The sequence below is a fragment of the Phoxinus phoxinus genome (assembly GCF_949152265.1).
Source record: "Phoxinus phoxinus genome assembly, chromosome: 14".
In the NCBI taxonomy this organism is placed as follows: domain Eukaryota; kingdom Metazoa; phylum Chordata; class Actinopteri; order Cypriniformes; family Leuciscidae; genus Phoxinus; species Phoxinus phoxinus.
In genome coordinates, this window is record NC_136889.1 from 10,116,481 (window position 1) to 10,137,945 (window position 21,465).

Here is a 21,465-nt window from a genome sequence, read left to right on the forward strand (position 1 = left end):
TGCATACGGCACACACAATTGGAATCACTTCAGGACTTTGTGTGTGTGTGTGTGTGTGTGTGTGTGTGTGTGTGTGTCTTTAATGATCAAAATGGAACTTTAATGGAACAAAGCCACCATGATGCCAAACCCCCTCATGGAAAAAAAGCTGTCGTGTTTACAACTGTGACAATAAGCACTTATCAAGATCAACTAAAAAGTGCTTGGTTTACACACTGCAAAAAATAGTATTCTTCCTTAGATTTTTTTGTGGTTGTCTTGTTTCCAGTCTAAATATCTATACATTTTTAAATCAAGAAGCATTCTCTAGACAAGTAAAAAATTATTGTCTTGTTTTCAGAAAAATACGTTTTTTAGAGTTATTGCTTGAAAAAAGCTAAATAATCTTCCAATGGGGTAAGAAAAATAATCTTGTTTTCCATTTGAACAAAATATTATTTTGCTTACCCCATTGTCAGATTATTTAAGCTTGTCAGCTGTCCACGACAGTCCTAAACCTTCCAAGGTACCAACACAATAACAGACTCAGCAAAATATCGTCTGATTATCGTTAAAAATATTATTTCCCGGTATGTGGAAGAGAAATATTCTCGGATTGATTTAATTTTTGGGACCAGCAACATGATTTAAAGCCCAAGGCTGTTTACAATTCACTCAACCAGGTTTTATACAGAAAGCAGTTATACAAATAAAAATCTGATAATTAGATTTTCATCACATCCGTCTTGCTATGGCATGGCCTGGAGGAACACCCTTCAGGCAGAGCATTCAGGCCTCTACCCGGCTCTCCAGCAGGACCCTTCACTCCCGCCTAAAGCACCACATGCATATGGAATAGTCTCTCGACCTACTCGGGCAAACGTTTGTGTGTGTGGGAACACGTGAACCAGCGATTTGTGTTCTGTTTACTCTTCACCTTGGTCCTTAGCACTCTGTATCTAAATGCTCAGGGGACACCTACACACCTGAATAAAAGATAAGAGCTGCTTTTATCTGCCATTAAAACCTGCATCTGGCGCCAGGAGCGGACGACCACCGGTGTGCGAGAGCATTAGCCAGGTAAAGCACCTGGAGGCTCCATCCATCCACCCATCTATCCCATCTCTCCATTTCATTCTCATCTGTGCATCTTTCTCCATTCATCCTTTCTTGCAATTCAGTAGCTCTTTGCTTTCAAGCAAACGTAAACAGTTGACCAGACACTCTTCTCAATGGAGCCTGAGAGCCGTCTCTCTATTCATTCTTTCATTTTTATGAGAGGAGCACACCTGTTTTGCTGTTAAATAATCCATCAATCCATTTGTCAGCCATAAAAGTTGGCTCAGACAGCGCAGGCCGATAGGTTGCAAGTGAATGGAAAATGGATAGCCAGTCACATCACTTGCCGATTCAAGACTTCTCTCAATTCAGAAAGTGTGTGAGAAGGCTTTTATGGAACAAATCCGGTTCAATGAATTCTCGGGCGACCTTGAGATTTCTGTTTGCTACATCACTGGGTTTGATGATTGAACTGTAAGTGTGGGAAGTAACCAAGTCTGCAGTCTCTTACTTAAGGGGCACTAAAGGGGAGAGGTCAGGGTTCAAACCGTCAACAGAGCTGTATCTCCAAACAAGCTCAATTTTAAAAATGGATTTTAAAAAGCTAATAGTATATCTTGCTAAAAGCAAAACTTGGGAGTGTGCTTGGGTCTGTCGAAACAATGAAGCACATACAGTACAGCTCAAAAGTTTGAGGTCAGTAAAAAAAAGGTATTACATATTACATGTTATGCATATTATAATGATTTCTGACGGATCATGTGACACTGAAGACTGGAGTAATGATGCTGAAAATTCAGCTTTACCATCACAGGGATAAAATCACATTTTAAAATAAATTTAAATAGAAAATTATTAAAATCAAAAATAAAATACTGAACTTTTCATTAAATAAATGCAGCCTTGGTGAGCATTAAAGACTTTCCAGACTCAAAAACATGGTTTGAAATTGCTGGTGTATCTTGCGTCACAAACTACCTTGTCACCAATCACGTCAACATGCAGGCGGCCTTTAGCATATCATTAACAGCGAACTAGCAGGAGAGTCCAGGTTATCCCAGTATATTTTTCTGTTGATATGAAAAATTACGTAGATTAAGCAATATAGCTGGTGTATGACGTATATTACGATGTGATGATGAACTATATATATGCCTTTCTCCACTGACGTTCTGAGTTGTTCTAAGAGTTTCTGATGATTGTTAGAAGGCAGCTGCGTGAGATGGTGAACGGGAACATGGTGTGTGTAAAATTAACAACGCATTATTATCTGTTTGATAACAGTCAAGCAAAAGGCTAATTATATTACCAATGTGTGTCCAACATTGTAGAGCGATACCATTGTGCAGCGTTTACCTCAGAAAGTTCTCTGATCTTGTGTGATTGAGTGGTTGAGTTTATTCTCATTAATAATGCAAAGAAAAGCTCAAAAACACATGACGTAGACGAGTACTCTTCAACCACAGTAGCCAATCAACACTCTGAATTTACGCATATCTCACTCTTCATGACTGGTTCAACTTTGCTTTTTAAACAAGATAAACAAAATGGGTCCAATAAACAACAAAATAACCACTTTTCCCTTAATATTAAACAGAGTGTTTTAGGGTTTCATGACCCTTTAAAAGGACCCAGTATCCGATGCAAGTGAATGGCAAAAATAGAAGGAAAAAAAAAAGGATTTTCCAAAATGTGAGTAGTGCAAAGAGCATTTAAGATGCAGATGTAAAAGCTTGTTGTGTGCTACGTGAGGGGCTGAGGCATTATTCTCGCGCCATGTCACAAGCAATGAGCTGCATTGCTTCCTGAAACTGTCAAGCACCGCTCGCTCGCGGCTGCCAAGACAAAGCTAGCATATGTTTTTTCAAACTCGCCGGCCCAAATCCACACCTCATCAAAATGCATACTTTTCCCCCTCTCCACACTCGTGAACGGGTGGACGGAATACCGGTGGGTGGAAAGGGGGATGGGCGTCTGCCCGCTGGTGACACCTGTGGACAGAATGCGACATGGCGCTAAATATTTCATGGCCGTGCACAGCGGCGCACGTAATTGAAAGTGAATTCCCTCAAAGCGCTCGCATTTACATGAGAACCAGTCACAACAAATTCTGTCATGTAACCTTCACGTAGTGCAGACTTCAACACTGAGCAAACAAAAAAACCTGTACAGGAACATAAAGGTGAGAGTGATCCTGCATGTTTCATGAAGGTTATTGGAGAAAGAAAAAAAAGAAAAGAAATGAGATGTTTTTATTCTCGCTGCTGTAGTTGCAGTAAGATTTATCTGGACATGCTCTTTTGTAACTGCATTTATGTGTAACTCTGGAACAGATAAACAGATGGAAGTATGGAGAAAAATTATTTAACCAAATATCTAAATTGACAGACTTTTTATTGAGGTGTCAAGAGAAAGTAATTTTTTGCATTATACGATATATGAAACCAATCAGAAACACGCTAGATCATGGAAGTAAAATTGGTTGCAACATGCACAATAATGACTGATTAAGAATGATGCTGGAAGCTCAGGACTCACCAGGAATGTTCTTGTCTTTCTGGTGATGAGTAAACAGAGGCCAGAAGTAGTGAGGTCTGAGAGGAAAGCCCTCATCCTTCATCATTCTCATGAGCGCAATAGCCATAGCTAGAAAGTTACAAAGAACAGCATATTAGCACAAACCAAGCTGTGCAATTATCAGATATATGGGTGGGCGTGGGCGATATGACCAAAATCGTATCATATTTAGCGGAATATTGTCCACCCCTAATCAAATAATCTAACAATAAAGAGAAAGAGATCCAGAAATACAACAATGTGAGATTTATTTCAATTAACAAGAGCATTTTAACAAAATCCTGGATTATAATGTTTTGACATTACAAAACCCTTTTTTATCACTTATTAGGTTAATCACTTTGATTAAATGTTTTATTATTATTATTGTCATAGAATCAATGGCTATTTTCACAGCAAAATAAAAGTATTTTAAGACAGAAATAGACAAACTCAAATAGACTAAGCTTAAATTAAAAGCCTGGGGTTTAAAAAGACAAAACGAAGGAGTAAGTAGTCTTTTCGAACTCTAAATCTACTTCATTGTACTCACTGGTTTTCTTGGCTTCCAGCGCAAACTGAAGGGTGAAATGCAGTGGCGAAGAGTGCAGACCTGAATCTTTAAGATCTTTGCAAAACGCAGCTATGTTCTCCACAGGCTGCAAGACACGCACACAAATTAACAACAAACCACTTAATATGCACTCTTAAAGGATAATTCCGGTATTTAACACCTTGAGTCTATATTGTAGTTTGTTTTGGATGAACAAGAGTGGTGGACAATTTTTTTGACAATGGTTCCTCTCTCGAGTTTTTGACTACAATAGAATTGGCCATGGACCCATTTAATATTGGAGTCAATGGGCATGTCCGAAAATGTCATTAAAACAGCCAATAATGTTCGTTTACAAAACTGTTAAACTCACCGAGTGGTTAGTGGTGTTCGTTGATGATTATAAACAATATATCGTCGCAATATATGATTCCAATCCGTTTATTTTGCTATAGTGGAACTTTTTTCAGACACTTCACAACTGTGTAACTTCCACTCAATATTTGAATCTGAAGCGTTAGCACACTCCCGACCACTTGATGGCGATAACTGATGTTTATGTCTCGCGGGACACTCACGGTCACAGTCGAGTTCAACTTCATATTACAAGTAACAATTAATGAAGGTTTTGTTTGTTTATTTCGCTTACTCTCCCGGAGCACAGTTGCTCTGCTCGCTAGCCTTATGAGAAACGGAAGCGAGCAAAAAGACTACATCGACCAAATGTAAACAGCCCACTTTCCGTTTCCGGTAGCGCATTTATATTAACGAGCACTCAGTCCTTCAACAGAATTCAATGGGATTTTACAAAATGACGAATAAAATAACTTTTTGTTTCTGGAACATCAACTAACATCACTAATCACTCGGTGAGTTTAACAGTTTTAAAAAAATTGTTAAAGGTTGTTTTAATGACATTTTCGGACATGCCCATTGACTCCAATGTTAAATGGGTCCATGGCCAATTCTATTATAGTCAAAAACTCGAGAGAGGAACCAGTCAAAAAAATGTTGTCCACCACTCTTGTTCATCCAAAACAAACTACAATATAGACTCAAGGTGTTAAATACCGGAATTATCCTTTAAAATTGTTTAGATTCGGGACCCTCACCTTGTCCATATTGACACAGTGGCGAAGAAAGAAGTTTCCCAAGTCTGGGGAATCATTGGTCTGTGATTCTGCCAGCAGGCCGGTGAAGCTCTTCAACACAGAAAACGCTGCCTCTTCATGTCCGTGGGTGATCAGACTCAAGCAGAGGTTCATAGCGTCTGAGGAAATTTAAAAGAATCGATGCATCAGTTCCAAAATAAAAAAAATATATCAATCATTAATAACTTTCCCAAAATCCCATAACTTAATCTCAATGCATCAATATTGTATGCATTCCATTTCTCTAATTGGCTTGGGTTCATATTTAAAACACTTAAAATAGAATACTGCTATGAATACATATGGGACCATTATGGCTCACTATGGGCCACTTTGGTAATTGCTTAAGGCAAAATTCAAAGCTAATGGTCCCATATTCCCTTCGCTTCCATGACATGACACAGCAGTCAGCGGGCACACCTGGCACATATCCCCTCTCGTGACGCATGCGCTCCACAATCTCGGGCACATACTGCTGATGGCCGGCCTTTGTCAGACTGAAAACCACCTGCATCAAATCTCTGTCCATCAGATAGATATCTCCATTCTCCATCGTCTCCATAGTCTAAAGGAGACAAAACATATGACATAAGATATGAATGGGCTATATTATTAGCTAAAAACAAGAAAAAATCTATTTATGTAGTATAGAAACTCGAATACCTTATCGATATTAAAAATAATATAAAAAAAAGATGTGAAATTTATACACAGCCATTCAAAAGTTTGGGGTCAGCACTTTTATTCAGCAAGGACACATTAAATTGATCAATAGTGACAGTAAAGACATTTATAATGTTGCTTTTATTTCAAATAAAAAAAACTGTTCTTTTTAAACTGAGTATGAAACTTTAAACTTTAAACAGAGAATACAAATATTAAGCAGCACAACTATTTTCAACATTGATAATGATACGAAATGTCTCTAAAGCTCTAAATCAGCATATTAAAACAATATCTGAATGATTTAAAAAATCTTACAGACCACAATCTTTTGAATGGTAGCCCATTGTAAATATTAATATATATATATATATATATATATATATATATATATATATATATATATATATATATATATATATATATATATAAATATATTATAATATGATATAATACAAATTATTTAAATTTTACATTGGCGTAGGTTGCCTTATGGGGCCAAAATATTGAGATCACATGACCAGCCAAATACAACTTAACCTTCCTATGATCGGATAAACCTTAAAAATAAATGATAAAAAACGCATTATAAATTGCATTACACGCTGCATAATTGTAAGCAGTGACCTGACAAATACATCATTTCAATCATTTGAAAAATTAATCATTAACAATTTTCTCAATCAGTCCATTTCTTCTCCCATAATCACAGACCTGTTTAATTTTGGCAATATCGCCTTTCTCAGCATACACGTTGAGGAGAGACAGGTACGTGTCTGGGCCAGGCTCAATCCCTGCCCCTTTCATGACTGATAGGATGCCTTCAGCACTGTCCATGTCCCTGCACAGACACAAGTTACTCAACACATGTGTGCCAGCCAGACAGAAAGGCAAGTCAATGGCACAGTCCACTTACCCTGCCCGGGCATGGCCTGTCACTAGGGAGTTGAACACAGCCTCTGTGATGGGCAAGTCTTTGGTCTTCATAAAGCCCAGGATTGTACTGCAAGAAGTTATGATATAAGCATCGATTCTTCTCAATTTTTTCTTGTGATAGCCAAGTAAATAATATTTCAATTTGTTTACAATATTTACAGCATAAGGATAAACTCATTTGCTGAAAACTCACCTTGCACCTTCAATGTCACCATCCTCACAGTATGCTGCAATGAGTCTCTGATAGGTCACCTAGACAGTCATAATATATAATAAATACAAATAAACATGGTATCCAATTAAATTCCCTAGCTAGCATCAGTGATTGACAAAATCATTTTTTCAATAATAATAATAATTTGCCACTTTTGGGGAGTGAGCAAAAGCGTGCAGTTTCTGTGTACATGTCTCTTTTTTCAAAAAGAGGGCGGAGCTTCAAGAGCTCATCAAATCAGGACAACCTGAGGCACTGAAAAAGTCAGAAACTGTCAGTAGCAGTGTTCAGTTCGAACCGTTGCCATCTTGCTTTAATCCACTATTAGTACAAGCCTGTTGTAGATGTAGTGGTAAAACAGTAAAACTTTACTGATGAGTTTTTTAATGTTTATTGTACATCACACATAAGATGAAGCATTCACTCCAAAAAAAGACTAAGAGCTGAATGCACAGTACAAGAAGAAAACTTTTTAACAAAACCTGTGTTTTGTATTTTCTATTTGTATTGACCACCGTTCATGAGTCAGGTGTAAAATGATTCACGCACACAAACAAATTGAAGTATATGGGGGCACATTCCCTTAAAAAAAAAAACTAATCCACTGCGTCTTCAGTGGCACTGATGTCGGGAGCACATGAAGAACTGGCTGCAAATTGAAACAGCTCGCTGGATGACACGGATTCAGATTCAGACAGTCCATAACAAACTGGCTGTGTGTTTTCTTTTCTGAGCTGGCAGACAAGCCAGAAATCTAACTAAATGCAAAAAAAGCGAAAAATGTAATCCAATGTCCCCATTACCTAAAATATTTACCCCTAATATTGTTTACTTATACGTAAAATTATACTCACTCTGTTTGGCTGAACATTAGCAGCTTCCATTTTAGCAAGGAAGTCGGTTGGAGAGAATTTGAACTCATTCTGCAGGTACGTCTTGAGCAGGGCATTGTAATGGCTCACATCATAGATGGAGCCTGCAACGAACAGCAATATGAAAGTTCAAATCCCAGGTTTAGAGATACAACCAGTAACTCTTCAAGGGTCTTTAACTCATACCAAGTTCTTGAAGCTTATCCCAGATCCGTTGTGACAGCTCTATGCGCTCGGTCTGGGGAACCTCGGGAAGTAGTGAGCCACAGCTTCTCAGCAACAACAGGGCTTGATTTCCACTTGGATATCCTATTTGGAGTGATTTTATAGATATGACATACAGAACAGGTAGAGATTTATATATGGAAATGGATCCAGGAAAGATCCTCAAGCAAAGAGACAAGTACCTGTTCTGCAGATGTCATGGAAGATGCGCAGCAGCAGTGTTTTGGTGACCCTGCCTGTCCTTCGGACTGAGTTGTCTAGTTTCGCCAGAGCCCAGTCAAACTGCTGAGCCTGCTTGGAACGGACTGCCCCGCTGGGCTCATCCCTCATCCCCCTCTGCTCCGGGACAACTCCATACTGACGACAACTCACACAGGGCAAGGCTGATCTGTATGAGAACAAACTGCAGAAGAAGTGTCTGTAATAAGTGTACAGCCGTAGCATTACAATAAATGAATAATATGTTAAAGGTGCTTACTACTAAAACAACTTGTGTGTGATTAATTGAATAAATTAAACAAATTGAACAATTTATGATTGATTTATACAATGATTTCTGATTAATCCCACATTTATGATGAAAACCTGCTCTTGTTTCATGTCCAAGTAGGGGTGGGCTTTTATATAGGGCTTATCGTCTAAAATAAATAATATCATAATTGTTTTACCAATGTGCAAGCGGACACCATATTAGTAGCCTATTAGAATGCCTTAAAAATTAGAAGAAAAAAGAAAACACAGCAGAACTGTTGAAGGTCACTGAACAACATAGTGGTGTTTAGTTACTGAATGAATCTACTTTTTAAAACTAATCAATTCAGTGAGTGATTCAATGAGCCATTCCTAGTCATCAGTCACTTGCTTCATTCCTGAAGGAACCAGCCATTTGAACTAATCGTATGAAAAAAATATTCATTGACTATGAAATATTTTAAATATGGAACTAAAATTACTCTTTTTAAATATATTTTTTAATATAGATATTTATGCAATTGTAATTATATTCATGCCACCTCTGAGCCACATTAAACCATCTGTGTAAATTTACCTAAATCCCACTTCAGATGCAAAAATGGATTTTGTTGATGCTAGCTTAATTTGATTGATTGGTTACGGTAAATTAAATGTATTTATTAAATGTACAGTAAGAGTTGGACATTAACATTTTTATTTAATTAGGAAAATGCCCTTATAAATAGTAAAAATGTCCACAGAAAACAATTTAGGAGGCCAAATATGCGAATGCTGATCCTAGGTAGTAGTACCAACACAAAAATACAAAAAAATATATAGGCTATATTTTCCCCCCGGAACTCAACATTATCCTTATGTGGATTTATGGGAAAGAAAAACTTAGGCTTAAGTATTTTATGTAGATTTGAGTTAACCACCATAGATGGTGAGGGTCACAATTTAGCCATTTAGGTCCCTAAATAGAGTAACTAACATGCCAAAAACTAACAGATTAAAAGTTGGCCAATAAAATGTGCAGTATTCTCAGATGGCTTAAAATGACCTTGACGTGTAACACTGACCCTTGAATTTTAACCCATGCTAACATACGGTTCTCAGCAACATTAGCCTAAAATAACGTTGCACAACTAGAGTTATATGGACATACATTCTTATAATTTTTAGCAGGATTAATCTTTATTTTTATTAAACTGATTAAGAGGCTTTATGATATATACTTTGATTCCAAAGAAGACTGTTTAAAAAAATAATTTGATTTATAAATTTTACAAGCATTATAAAGAAGCTGAAAAAAGGGTAATGCTACATTCATATTTAAAAATTTTCTGCAGTGATATTCATGGTTGACACACTGCAGGTTATGATGCAAGGAAGCCATTTCTCTCAAACAACATCATTATAAGACCAAATAAAATTATTTCGAAATGTGCGTTACTATTTAGTTAAGTAACCTGCACAGAGCACATTATCAATGCGTTATAGTACAGTTAGAAGAGTGATCACCTCTCAATGACAACTGCATGATCTAAACACGCATGGCACATGTATACCTGTTAACATTTAACCTTCCCGGGACTGTCTGACGCACACAAAACCCTATACGTGGAGTCCCGACCGCTCCGCTGTAAAGACGTCCAGCCGCCGGTGCATGTCTGCTGTTTCCTAAGACGTGAAGCAATGATGCCGATGAATATTTAAGAAGCCGGGCTGATCTTAAGAGCGCAGCCATGTTTAGCTTGCAGAGAAAGAAGAGCGAAGGACATCCGCACCACGTGACAGGTTAGAGAGCAACGGGAGAGGCCATTGTACTCATAGGGGGGCTATGTAGTTTTTTAGCAGCTGTTTGGTAATTCTAGCAATAATACACAGGTTACGAAATATACAATGTTACAAAATACAGAATGTTAGGCTAGTCATAAACAATTATATTAAAGTTGTACATAGGCCTAATACATCATGAGTTTTTCACTTGCTTGAGGAAACTGTATGTTTGATTTCCTCAAAAAATAAACTTGGTATTACTAGCCTATGTCTTATGAATATGAAAAAGTCCCTAAAAATTAATAAATAGTTGTCCTTAGGATACCATCGACACATCCTTAAAATAATCTGAACTAAAAACAATATCAGTTGAGTCTTCCTTCTAATAAAATAGTTACCAAAAACATGTAGGTAGTGTAGGCCTATGCACAATACAAAAAAGGAAAATAATTCTTTATAGCTAACAAAATACACAAAATACTTCAATACACTTTAGCTGGATATAAAGCTATGTGTGTGTTTATCTGTTTGTTTGCACAGTGTTATCTTAGTACAATTTATAGCCTATACTATAATATTTGTTAATATTTGGATTTAACTTTTATTTTTACTCTTTTTTTAAGTTGTAGTTTTTATTTCAGTAATTTTGTTCTATGATTTTCTTTTTTTCATATATTTCTATAGAGCTTTAATTGCTTTTTTATTTTATTTCAGTTTTAGTAATTTTAGTACTTCACTTTAAGTTAACTTAAACGTATGTATCAATTTCAGTTAGTTACTAAAGCAACATTTCTAAGTGTTGGTTACGTTTTTTTAAACTGCATTCCGTAACTTTTTTGGGTTAAAAATGATCCAAAATAATTTTTTGAGCAAGTACATAACCAGCCAGTGTTCAAAACAGCTTGCCTTAGCTCAACTCAAAAGGTAAGCTTGTAATAATGTTTTTTAATTCCAGTGGTACTGGTGGATTTACGCGGGAAATTCGAGCATGTCTTTGCGTCATTACGTCACGTCTGTACACATAAAGAAGGTGTCTCGGCTAGTAGGCTATATTGCGTGTGAGGATGTTGGAGGTGGAGATAGCCTTTTCTCACAGCACTTGATATAAACTTATCAATTTGATGGTGGATCCAGAAAGGTTCAAGGAAACAAAGAAGGATAAATATCAGAAGGGCAATAAATTTAGTCACGCAATGCTGATGTTGTTAACATTAACAATTTGAGAAGAAAGTATAATTTGTGCGGTTTGACGTGATATTAAAAGCGATCGTTAGTTTTTCCCCTTAGTTGGTCAGAACAAAAGTGAATGTATTTGTTCAGATGACATTTTCTGAGGAAAATTCTTATGTTGGTCATACTTCCAAAAAGTAGATTCTGTGATTCCGTACTGTGACAGTCTCCACACCAGCGCGGTGACTGACAGCCGCACATTCTCCTCAAAACATTGGATTTATCCGCGCTGTGCCATGCCGAAGCACAGCCCACATAAAGTTGATAATTCTGCAAATAACTGCAATAGCATATTTCAAACAGAGGTGGCGACAAAGAGGAAAAAATACGGACTGAATTATTACGCAAAAACAAGCACAGAATAAGCACTTTGCCTTCAATATTTAGAAAATTGAGTGTGTCACAGTTAATTTCACTTTTATTTTATTTTTTGCAATTTCCTGATCTTGTTTTATGACTGTACCCATTCCTGATTATATTGTCCTCATTAATAAAATTAAATTACTTAAATTTCAGTTATGTATGTGTTGGATTAATCTTGTCGTGTGCTTTTAGCTTGACACATTGTTTACATGCATACTGAAGCGGGAAGCTGATTGGTGGCAGCTTGAGGTCAGTTTTGGAAAAGGTCAGCTAGGTGGGGTGTTGTCAAGCACGGACTAATGCCCACTGGGCCACTCAGTCTCGTGCCGGGCATCAGGGGCCAGGGGGCCCCAATTTGTCAGACGTGTGCCATGCCAAACTCATTTCCATGGCTGACACACACTGCAAGCCACCCGCACAGCAGTACACACTACACAGCTGACAGGTGACAGTGAACAGGCATTGCCTGCCAGGCATGTTGTTTCACCCGTTTGAGAGTCCATCCCTGCCTGGATCTCACTCTGTCAACCCCTGTCTGCCGAGCCCACCCACAGTGGGGTGATGTTCGGGTAGGGACGATGCTGAGTTGCTTGGGCATGGCATGGTGAGCAGCAAGAATAATGCTAATGTGTGTCAAAATCTAAAGAGTGGAGCTTGGTTAATAAATAAATATATAATCCAAATGCTTTGGATGTATAGACAGGCAAAAGGAACGTAACTATTAAAGCAAGACAGAACTGAACTTTAGACATCCACATCTGAGGATCTCTACTTTTCCTTGTGCTTTCAGCAGCAGCAACGCACACATTTCCACTTAACTTTGTATATTTCAAAATTGAATTGTGTTTATAATATAGTATATGTGCTTGTTATAGAGCTGATATGCAGTCCAAAGTGCTGGGATGCATTTCTCCACTTGTCTGGGATTTTATGTTCCAGACAGTCAGTTGGCGCATTAGTGGAAGGGATTTTATGTTGATACACCAGTAGCTGGCGAAAAATTACTGTCTTTATAAATCAATCGTATTATTAACCTTATTACAACACGGAAGTAAGCTTTGTTCTGAACGTGTGGGCCCTTTCGATTCATTTTCCGCTATAGTAAATAAATGGAAGAATAGCAAAACGCAGTAAATGGTAAAATAATTTGCGCTAAAAAACAGTGTTTATGATTACGATAATACATTTAAATAATATGATAACAAATAACATTTTGCAATATCAAACAGCACAATGCAGTTTTTGTACAGCTATTGACACAATCCCCTCCCCCTCATGTGAAAAATAGGTGCGTCAACTGATTTGTTATAAAATAAAAACATTAATTAAGGAACAAAACAAGTGACTTATGAGTGAGTCATTGAATCATTCACTCAACCGATTCATTCAGGACAAATACAACCCTGTGTCCCAATGTGCACTATCCATCCTAAATAGTATGTGTGAGATTAGAATAAGTGTGTCCCAATGCATTGTATGTTGAAAATAGTATTCTAAAAGTCATAGATCTTTGAAGTGTGGATCCGTGCACACTCTGACGGCTAAAAACTGTCACAAACGATTGTGCTTTAGACGAGGATTCAAGGAGGAGCTGCAAACACAAATAAAAAGTGTTAAAAATGTATGAACATGGCAGATGTGCACGAGCAATGGTTAATGACGGTTAATGGAACAAAGGTTTAGAAAAGGGGGTTTAAATGACTAATAATCAACAATTAACCTGATAAGAAATATTTATTTAAAGTAATCCGTGTTATATTTCATCACATTCATATTTCATATTTGCAACAACAACTTTTCTAAAGATCAGATTGGCCATTAACTTTTAAATGCATCATTATGCAAGTACATGTTCATTTTGAAACAAATACACATAAGATAACTGGCAGTTCTGCATCAAAAAAAGTTACTAAATATTAACTTTTTGTTTATTGAACTTCTAAGCAATATCACATATTGCTTAACATGTATCTCAAAGTTTGTTTGTGTCACTGAGCTGTTAAAGAATTAATCGTCGACCCTCACCTGCAATGTCAGCGAGCATGTGCCACTCCCAGAGACTTGTACCGTCAGTTTACTTCTTATTCCGAAGGGAGCCCTTGCTTTTCGTTGGCATGAGAGCTAAAAGTGGTGAGCTCAGGGGAAGAAATATCTCAAGGTCACTGAATTATAGACGAGAAGAGATGAGGTGAGCTGAGAGGCAAGGCCCGCTCCTTTCCCCTTTCTGTTTGCTGAATGAACTCAAGAAGGGTCTGTTCTGTTTTTCTGCAGCATGAATGCATCTGTGTTAGTGATTTATTATTCATCAAAACTATCAATTATTAACTGATTATTTCCCCTCTTTTACAAAAGATTTTTGCTGATCTTTCTTCCTCCTTTGATTGAAAACAGTGCCCTCGTTTTCTTATTCAAAATCTTTTTTTAGAAGCAAAATGCAATTTTACACTTTTTTTGGCAATCATTTTGAAAACTTTAGGCATTGGTATAAATAATTTTAGATTATTTATGACTTAATAATGTCTGTCTGGCTGCCCAACATGGTATGTTGTCACCTGTAGGTTATGTCCAGAGGCTTAGGCTATTTCTTATTCCTCAATATGAAGGAAAGCATGTTGTAAGAAGCAATCTTCACACTCACATTAACCCTGACTTATTATTAGTGACAAATTATGACCCCATTCATCATTCATGAAAATGAGTTATCATTTCTATGTAAAATAAATAAATAAATACATTATCAATAATGCATTCTTAAACATTTTATTATTGAACTTTCAACCTTTTGGGGGGTTTCTGCCTTAAAAAATGTGACTTTTAAAGGAATAGTTCACTTAAAAATGAAAATTCTGTCTTCATTTATTCACCCTCAAGTTGTTTCATCCCTGTATGAATTTCTTTCTTCTGCTGAACACAAAAGAAGATATTTTGAAGAATGTAGGGATATTAATATGGAAGTCAATGGGGTCCATCAACTGTTTGGTTACCGACATTCTTCAAAAACATATTTTTGTGTTCAGCAGAAGAAAGAAATTCATACAGGTTTGAAATTGCAAAAATGATTTTTCATTTTTAAGTGAACTATTCCTTTAACCCTATGAGGCATGGTGTCTAATATAATGGATACAGTTCCTTGAAAGTCATTTTTGTCAAAGTTCATTTTGATGTTTCTTCCAAAACAACACAGATGATCTCTACCCATAATTCAGTATGACTAAATCAATTCAAGTACCTCCGGAATATTTCTCATACTGTGGAAACTAGCTATTTCTGAACGAATTAAATAAATAAAAAGTGTCAACTTTTTGCAAATCAAAGCCTCAGAGACTGAGCTACACAGAAGAGAGAGAGCTGAAGTGTTGAGGAAAGAGAGAAAACAGGCCGTCCCTGAGGATTTGTCCATTTCTGTGTGGATCAGAGAGTGTGAATGTGATGGCAGTTGCAGGGCTCTCTGGTGTGAAGAGTGCTGTTTCTCTGAGATCCTTGTGAACTTGAATGTCACACATGAGGATAGAAAGTAGAACCTTGGCAGGAAACGACACCGCAAACACATGGGAATCTCGAGGGGCTGAGAGACACAGAGGCAGCAGAACATGTGTGCACATCCTCAAAGTTCCAAGCTGATGTTTTCTCACATTGTAAGTGCTGACCTAAAATCTCAACCACGGCTTTTATTCATCCCGGTTTCAATAAAAAGAATGCAATGAGTCATGCAACATTAATGTTTATAAGATAACAGATACATTTATTGGTGCATGTGGTGTCTATGTTTGGTGTTTTAGTTAAACATAAATGTTTCACGTGACTGTTGAGACAGTTTCTTATGGAACACCACTATTAACAAGCAACCAATACCATCATATGTTTGGATTTTTATATATTTTTAAATGTTTATATATATTGCTCCTCCTTTTGCAAGACTGGAAATTACTCATAGTTAGAAAATCATCTCATAGTTTGCATGCATGCAAGTTGATGTCTGTATACAAAACAGTGATAGTAATCTGACTGATAAGACTGCATTGTGGCATTTGCCATCATCCATGTATCATTACTTCTATCATTATGTTGTTATTGTCATCCAGGGCCGTTCATGCATCATCACTTCCCTCTCCGCTCCTCATGACTCCAGTCCTGTCCGATTCCATCTCAGTTTCAGTGCGCGGCGTCCAGCTCCATCCCTCCACTGACCTGTTCAAGCGTGACAGTAAAGGAGGAATCATATATTTGCACACTCTCACATGAGACTGCCTGGCTGATCTCATGACAGGCCGGGATCCTGTGACTTTGGTATAGGAGAGCTGTGCCTGAGCCAGACAGGAATGATGTGATACACTACTGTAATGATGCCTCGGGCCGAGGAATAATCACCTGAGAATTATACATGCCTCTGTGATCAGTGACAGGACTGTTTCTGCCGCACTCCTGTGTTTGGGCACTGACTGGGTAAAGGCCTCGGCAACACACACACACACACCTAGCATGTTATCCCCATCCAGGGATGCAGTGAAGTGTGCAAACCATGTGCTGTCACCCTTAATGAGATGCACATCTTGGAAAAAGCAAATTGTAAGATAATAAAAGAGGCTTGTTGTGTTTCATGTAGTGTTTACATTTCATGTTATTTTTTACTGTTTGTAGTTTTTTTTTTTTTTTGTGACAGACAGACAACTCTTCTTACCTGTGGCTATTCTAAGTAACTGTCACTTAGTTAGTGTACACAATAAAATATTGTGTCAAATAAGCTAAATTACATATGTTATTTATCTACTTTTTATTTGTTTATTATTATAAATGTTATATAAAAAACACAATTAACTTGACTGTATTGGGTTACACCATGGTCATTATAGTTAACTAAAACTAAACACATTTTCGTTACTTAACTAATATAAATTAACGTTAATTGAAATAAAATAAAATAAAATCTAAAAATCTTAAACTTATTTTATTTCAGCTATTTGCCAAGACAACATTTCTCATTTTCATTTAGTTTGCTAAGTGCTAAGTATTTAGTCGAGATAATAAAATAAAATAAAAAATAACTCAAAACAAACACTGAAATAGGCATATTTAAAAATAATTATAATAATTAAAATGAAAAGAAAAACTGTTGCACTTTATTTTACTGTATGCACGTACTTACAGTGTACTTACCTAAAAAAATACTGGGTAATGTAAGGTAACTACAGGGGTTAAGGTTAGATTTAGGTCTAGGTTCAGGGCTAGTACCTAGTTATTACCTAGTTATTACTTACTATAATAATTACTTAGTATGGGTGACAGGAACAGGACTGTAAAATAAAGTGTTACCAAACCAACACAATTACAAAAACTTTAAATTACAAATTAAAATAATAATTCAAAAACAAATTCAAAATGTTAATAGAAACTAGTACCCCAGTGATACAACGTCAAAAATATCACATCATTTTTAAGGTTCACATCAGAAATAAAAGGTGCTATTAATTTTTTACAGGCTACATTTGACAGTGCACCCAAAAATGAAAATTCACTCTGTTCACCTGTATGACTTATTTTCTTCCACGGAACATACCAGAAGAAAAAGTGAATATGCAATTGCAAAGAATAGGGTTAAAAAAAAAGGAGAAAGCTTAAAATAGGATGCAAAACAGCATAAAAGTATAGAAAAAGTATAGTCTAAAGAAGTGTGTGTGCTATAGTTCAAGTTTAAAAAAGGCATAGTTCTTCTGTGAGAAACAGACCAAAGCCTAAATTTGTTGTGTGTGTGCGTTCATATCAGTTCATTTGAGAATAATTTTTAAGTTTGCACCTTGCTGATACTAAGTGATGGTGATAACAAGCTTTTTAATGGTCAAGTGATAAAAATTAAGCACAATTTTCTTAATCTCAAGGGGGCCACACAGATTGCCAACTGGCTCATCTTACCCCAATCTCTCCCCTACTGTAGATTTCTGCAGCATCTTATGTAATGTGGAGGCAAATCCCTGATTCCCACCACGCAGTTAAACAAACATTCAGCTCCATCACATCCCTCAGCTGTCCTCATAGCACCTCACATTTCACACCCTGCATTAACATAATGCTGTAATGGAGTTGATTACTAAGAAGCAATTATGAGCGAGGCATTGGAGGATGCAAGTGCTCAGTCAAGCATATTCAACAGCGTGTCGACAGCCAAGGAAACCCTGAGAGCGACATTAAGCAGAGAAAGAAGAAGCCTCCCAAAAATGCACGGCTGCCCTTCAGCGTATCTTCATGGAGTCGTCAACATGTGATTGTCACCGCATCTTAATTGACATCTCAACCTGCAACACCTCCAGAGGTTTCTATTAACTAAACTGCCTTGCACTGTAAACCCTGTATTCAAATATTTGAGGAAATGCAACAAACTTTTATAGAAACTATTTTAAGTTTTAGCGAATTGGTTGTGAATTTGTACGATCTCATTCATACCTTTTCGTATAATGTGGTTCAGGGGTGCTTCATGCTTAATTGTTGTTGTTGTTGTTTTAAATAAAATTGGGTTACACTTTATTTTAAGGTGTCATTGTTACAGTGTAATTATATATTTAAGTACTGAGTAATATTAAGTAACTACATGCATTTAGGGTATGATTTGGTTGAGGGTTAGTTGCATAATTTACTGTTATAATATGGAAGTAAAATAATGACAAATGTTTTTGAAATAAAAAAGCCTGTTGAATTGCACTACTTGAAAAAAATATGTATTGCATTAACCATGCTTGCATTTTAATGCATTGTATTTTTAGGGCTTGCATTTTTATGGGCTGAAATTCAACATGGTTGTATATTTAAGCTGTGAATATTTAAATTCAAAACATTTCAAACACATTTTCATTCATAAAAATTCAATAATCCATTTTCACCTTTCATATTTCACTTCCAAAATATTCAAACTGTTTAAAAATACAACCTATAATATTCAACAGGCAATTTTCGGTCCACTTTATTTCGCTTTACAAATTCGCTTCCACAAATTCAGTGGTTCAAATTCGACAGTAAATTCAACATTGACATCCAGGAACTGCAGGAAAAGCAGTAGATTACCGAGCATACTCTCCATCTGCTGTTAATCGATCTCACCAGCAGGGAGTGCAAGCGCGTGTTGTTGACGAAGACCAGAGCAACAGTTAGAGCAAACCATTCATTCATTCAAACACTGATTTATAGAAATGTAAGTGTATTTGTGATTATTATTGAAAAAATGCTTTTATTTTGATAGCACTTATAATATACAAGTTGCCAGTTCAGGGTGCTGACCCACCAAAGACTGTCCTATTAGAGACGAAAACGAAGATGCACTTGCTTTCAGGGAATAACCCATTTATTGTCACCACTCAACAGACCGTGGTTATGTTTGTAGTTGTGTTGTGGTTTTCTATAAAATAAACAGTAACATAAACATGAATATACATAATAATAACAATAATGAAAGTAACAACAATTAAACATAAGCAATAATGTAGCACGATAAAATCACATTAATAATTAAACATGCACAGTATTAGAGATAACTGAAAACAAAGGTAAGGTAGGCTGAAACTTATATATTATATACAGCGCACAGCTGTAATCTGACACCTTGTAAGGCTGCGAAGCTTGTATAGCGCCACTCTGTCTGGGTTAAGATAGCGCATGTGCATAGCAAATTGTTTACAAGAATTCTCCCATTAAATATAGCAGAAAATACCACAAAGTTCGCTTCAAACAGTAACTTAACATGTAATAATAAAACAAGTGTAACTTAAGTTAACGAGGTAGAGTTACAAGAAGCATGAATACACGATGGGGAATACACACACACATCTATGGTATATCGTCACATCACGGGCATAATAACTTGTTTCCAAGAGCGAATGCAGTCCTCATCGAGTGTATAATTAAGGATTGCAAACTTACTTTTGCATTCACGCACAACACTTTGTCCGAAAAGCGATATAAACAGTTTATACTGCTGTAACTTCAGCGTCAGTCTCCGCGTCCCGCTACACTGTCATACTGTCTCTGTGAGGGCGGGGGAGATCACGTGGTCAAGGTTTCTGGACGCTGATTGGCTCAGACAAGGTGCAGTGTGTGCGTGTGCCTCGGAATACAGAGGGAGAGATTTTAGAGAGAGGTTAGATTGACAGCAAACTATAGCCTTTTTTACAGCCGCCCCCAGATTTATGTAAGGAAATATGTACACATTCAAAGGCTTTTATTCTACTGTCGGTTATAATTACTTTAATCAGGAATGGCAGGTAATTGTATGAGGCGTGCAACTGGCCGAGTGTACGTTTTTTCTCCCACCTGAACCTTGGCTGCCCTCACTCTGGTGTCAGCCCCAGGGAATACTTCCGACACCTTTCCCACAGGCCAGAGAGCTCTGGGTAGTTGAGGATCGATGATCAACACCGTGGTGCCAACCTGGATGTCTGGAGTATCCTTTTGCCATTTTTGACGGTTCTGAAGACCTGGGAGGTAGAATTTGAGGTAATGTCTCCAGAATTGGTCCGCCAAGATCTGACTGTGACGCCATCGCCGTCGGCTGATCAGCTCAGATTGGGGATATACTGTCAAGGGGAGTGAAGCGTCTGGCCGCCCCATTAGGAGACAATTTGGAGTAATGGGGTCGGGATCAGAAACATCAGATGATGTATATCCCAGTGGTTTGGAGTTCAATATCCCTTCAATCTCCACCAGCACAGTTTGAAGGACCTCAAAGGTCACTGATTGAGTTCCTAGAGTCACCATCAATGCGTTTTTCAAGGAGCGAATTTCTCGCTCCCAACAACCTCCAAAGTGTGGTGAGCTAGGAGGGTTGAAATGGAATTCAATTTGCTGTTTAGCCAATTGTCTCTGCAGATCTGGAGCAAGAGCTGTAAAAGCTTCCTTTAGCTCTCTTTCACCTCCTCTGAAGTTTGTGCCTTGATCTGACAAGAGCTCATGGGGTTTCCCTCGTCTAGCCGTGAACCGTCTGAGAGACATAAGGAAGGAGTCGGCTTCCAGACTATGGAGGATGTCGATGTATACTGCTCTGGTGGTGAGGCATTTGAATATTATTCCCCATTTTTTCTCGATGCGTCGACCCACTTTGACGGTATAGGGACCAAAGCAGTCCACGCCAGTGGAGTAAAAGGTGGGCTTGAAGAGACGTAGTCTCGCTAGGGGGAGGTCCGCCATTTTAGGTACCTCTGGTTTTTTCCTCCATTTTTGGCACTGCACACACTCTCGCTGTAGATGCTTGATGGCCTCTCTACCACGTAGAACCCAATATTTACGGCGGAGTTCAGCGAACACCCTCTCAGGACCTGGATGGCAAAGTTTAGAGTCATAACTTTGGATGATAAGTTTAGTGACGGGGTGCTTTGGATCCAGTACTATAGGGTGCATGTTGTCAGGTTCAAGGTAGGGACTATGCCGTAAACGTCCGCCAACTCTGATTAG

The 21,465-nt window shown here is 37.4% G+C and overlaps 1 protein-coding gene across 1 annotated transcript in view; it reads right to left on the reverse strand.

Moving 5' to 3' along the window:
• Window positions 1–10,478, reverse strand: part of lrpprc (leucine-rich pentatricopeptide repeat containing) — a 56,407-nt gene extending 45,929 nt beyond the window's left edge. The window contains exons 1-11 of the mRNA XM_079634283.1: window positions 10,233–10,478; window positions 8,391–8,611; window positions 8,170–8,292; window positions 7,966–8,087; window positions 7,091–7,149; window positions 6,878–6,964; window positions 6,676–6,802; window positions 5,719–5,863; window positions 5,260–5,417; window positions 4,148–4,253; window positions 3,577–3,684 (exon numbers count right to left, since the gene is read on the reverse strand). Of these exons, the coding sequence (XP_079490409.1) occupies window positions 3,577–3,684; window positions 4,148–4,253; window positions 5,260–5,417; window positions 5,719–5,863; window positions 6,676–6,802; window positions 6,878–6,964; window positions 7,091–7,149; window positions 7,966–8,087; window positions 8,170–8,292; window positions 8,391–8,611; window positions 10,233–10,411 (1,435 nt within the window). The 5' untranslated portion in view covers window positions 10,412–10,478. The remainder of the gene's footprint in view (window positions 1–3,576; window positions 3,685–4,147; window positions 4,254–5,259; window positions 5,418–5,718; window positions 5,864–6,675; window positions 6,803–6,877; window positions 6,965–7,090; window positions 7,150–7,965; window positions 8,088–8,169; window positions 8,293–8,390; window positions 8,612–10,232) is intronic.
• Between the last annotated feature and the right edge of the window lie 10,987 nt (window positions 10,479–21,465).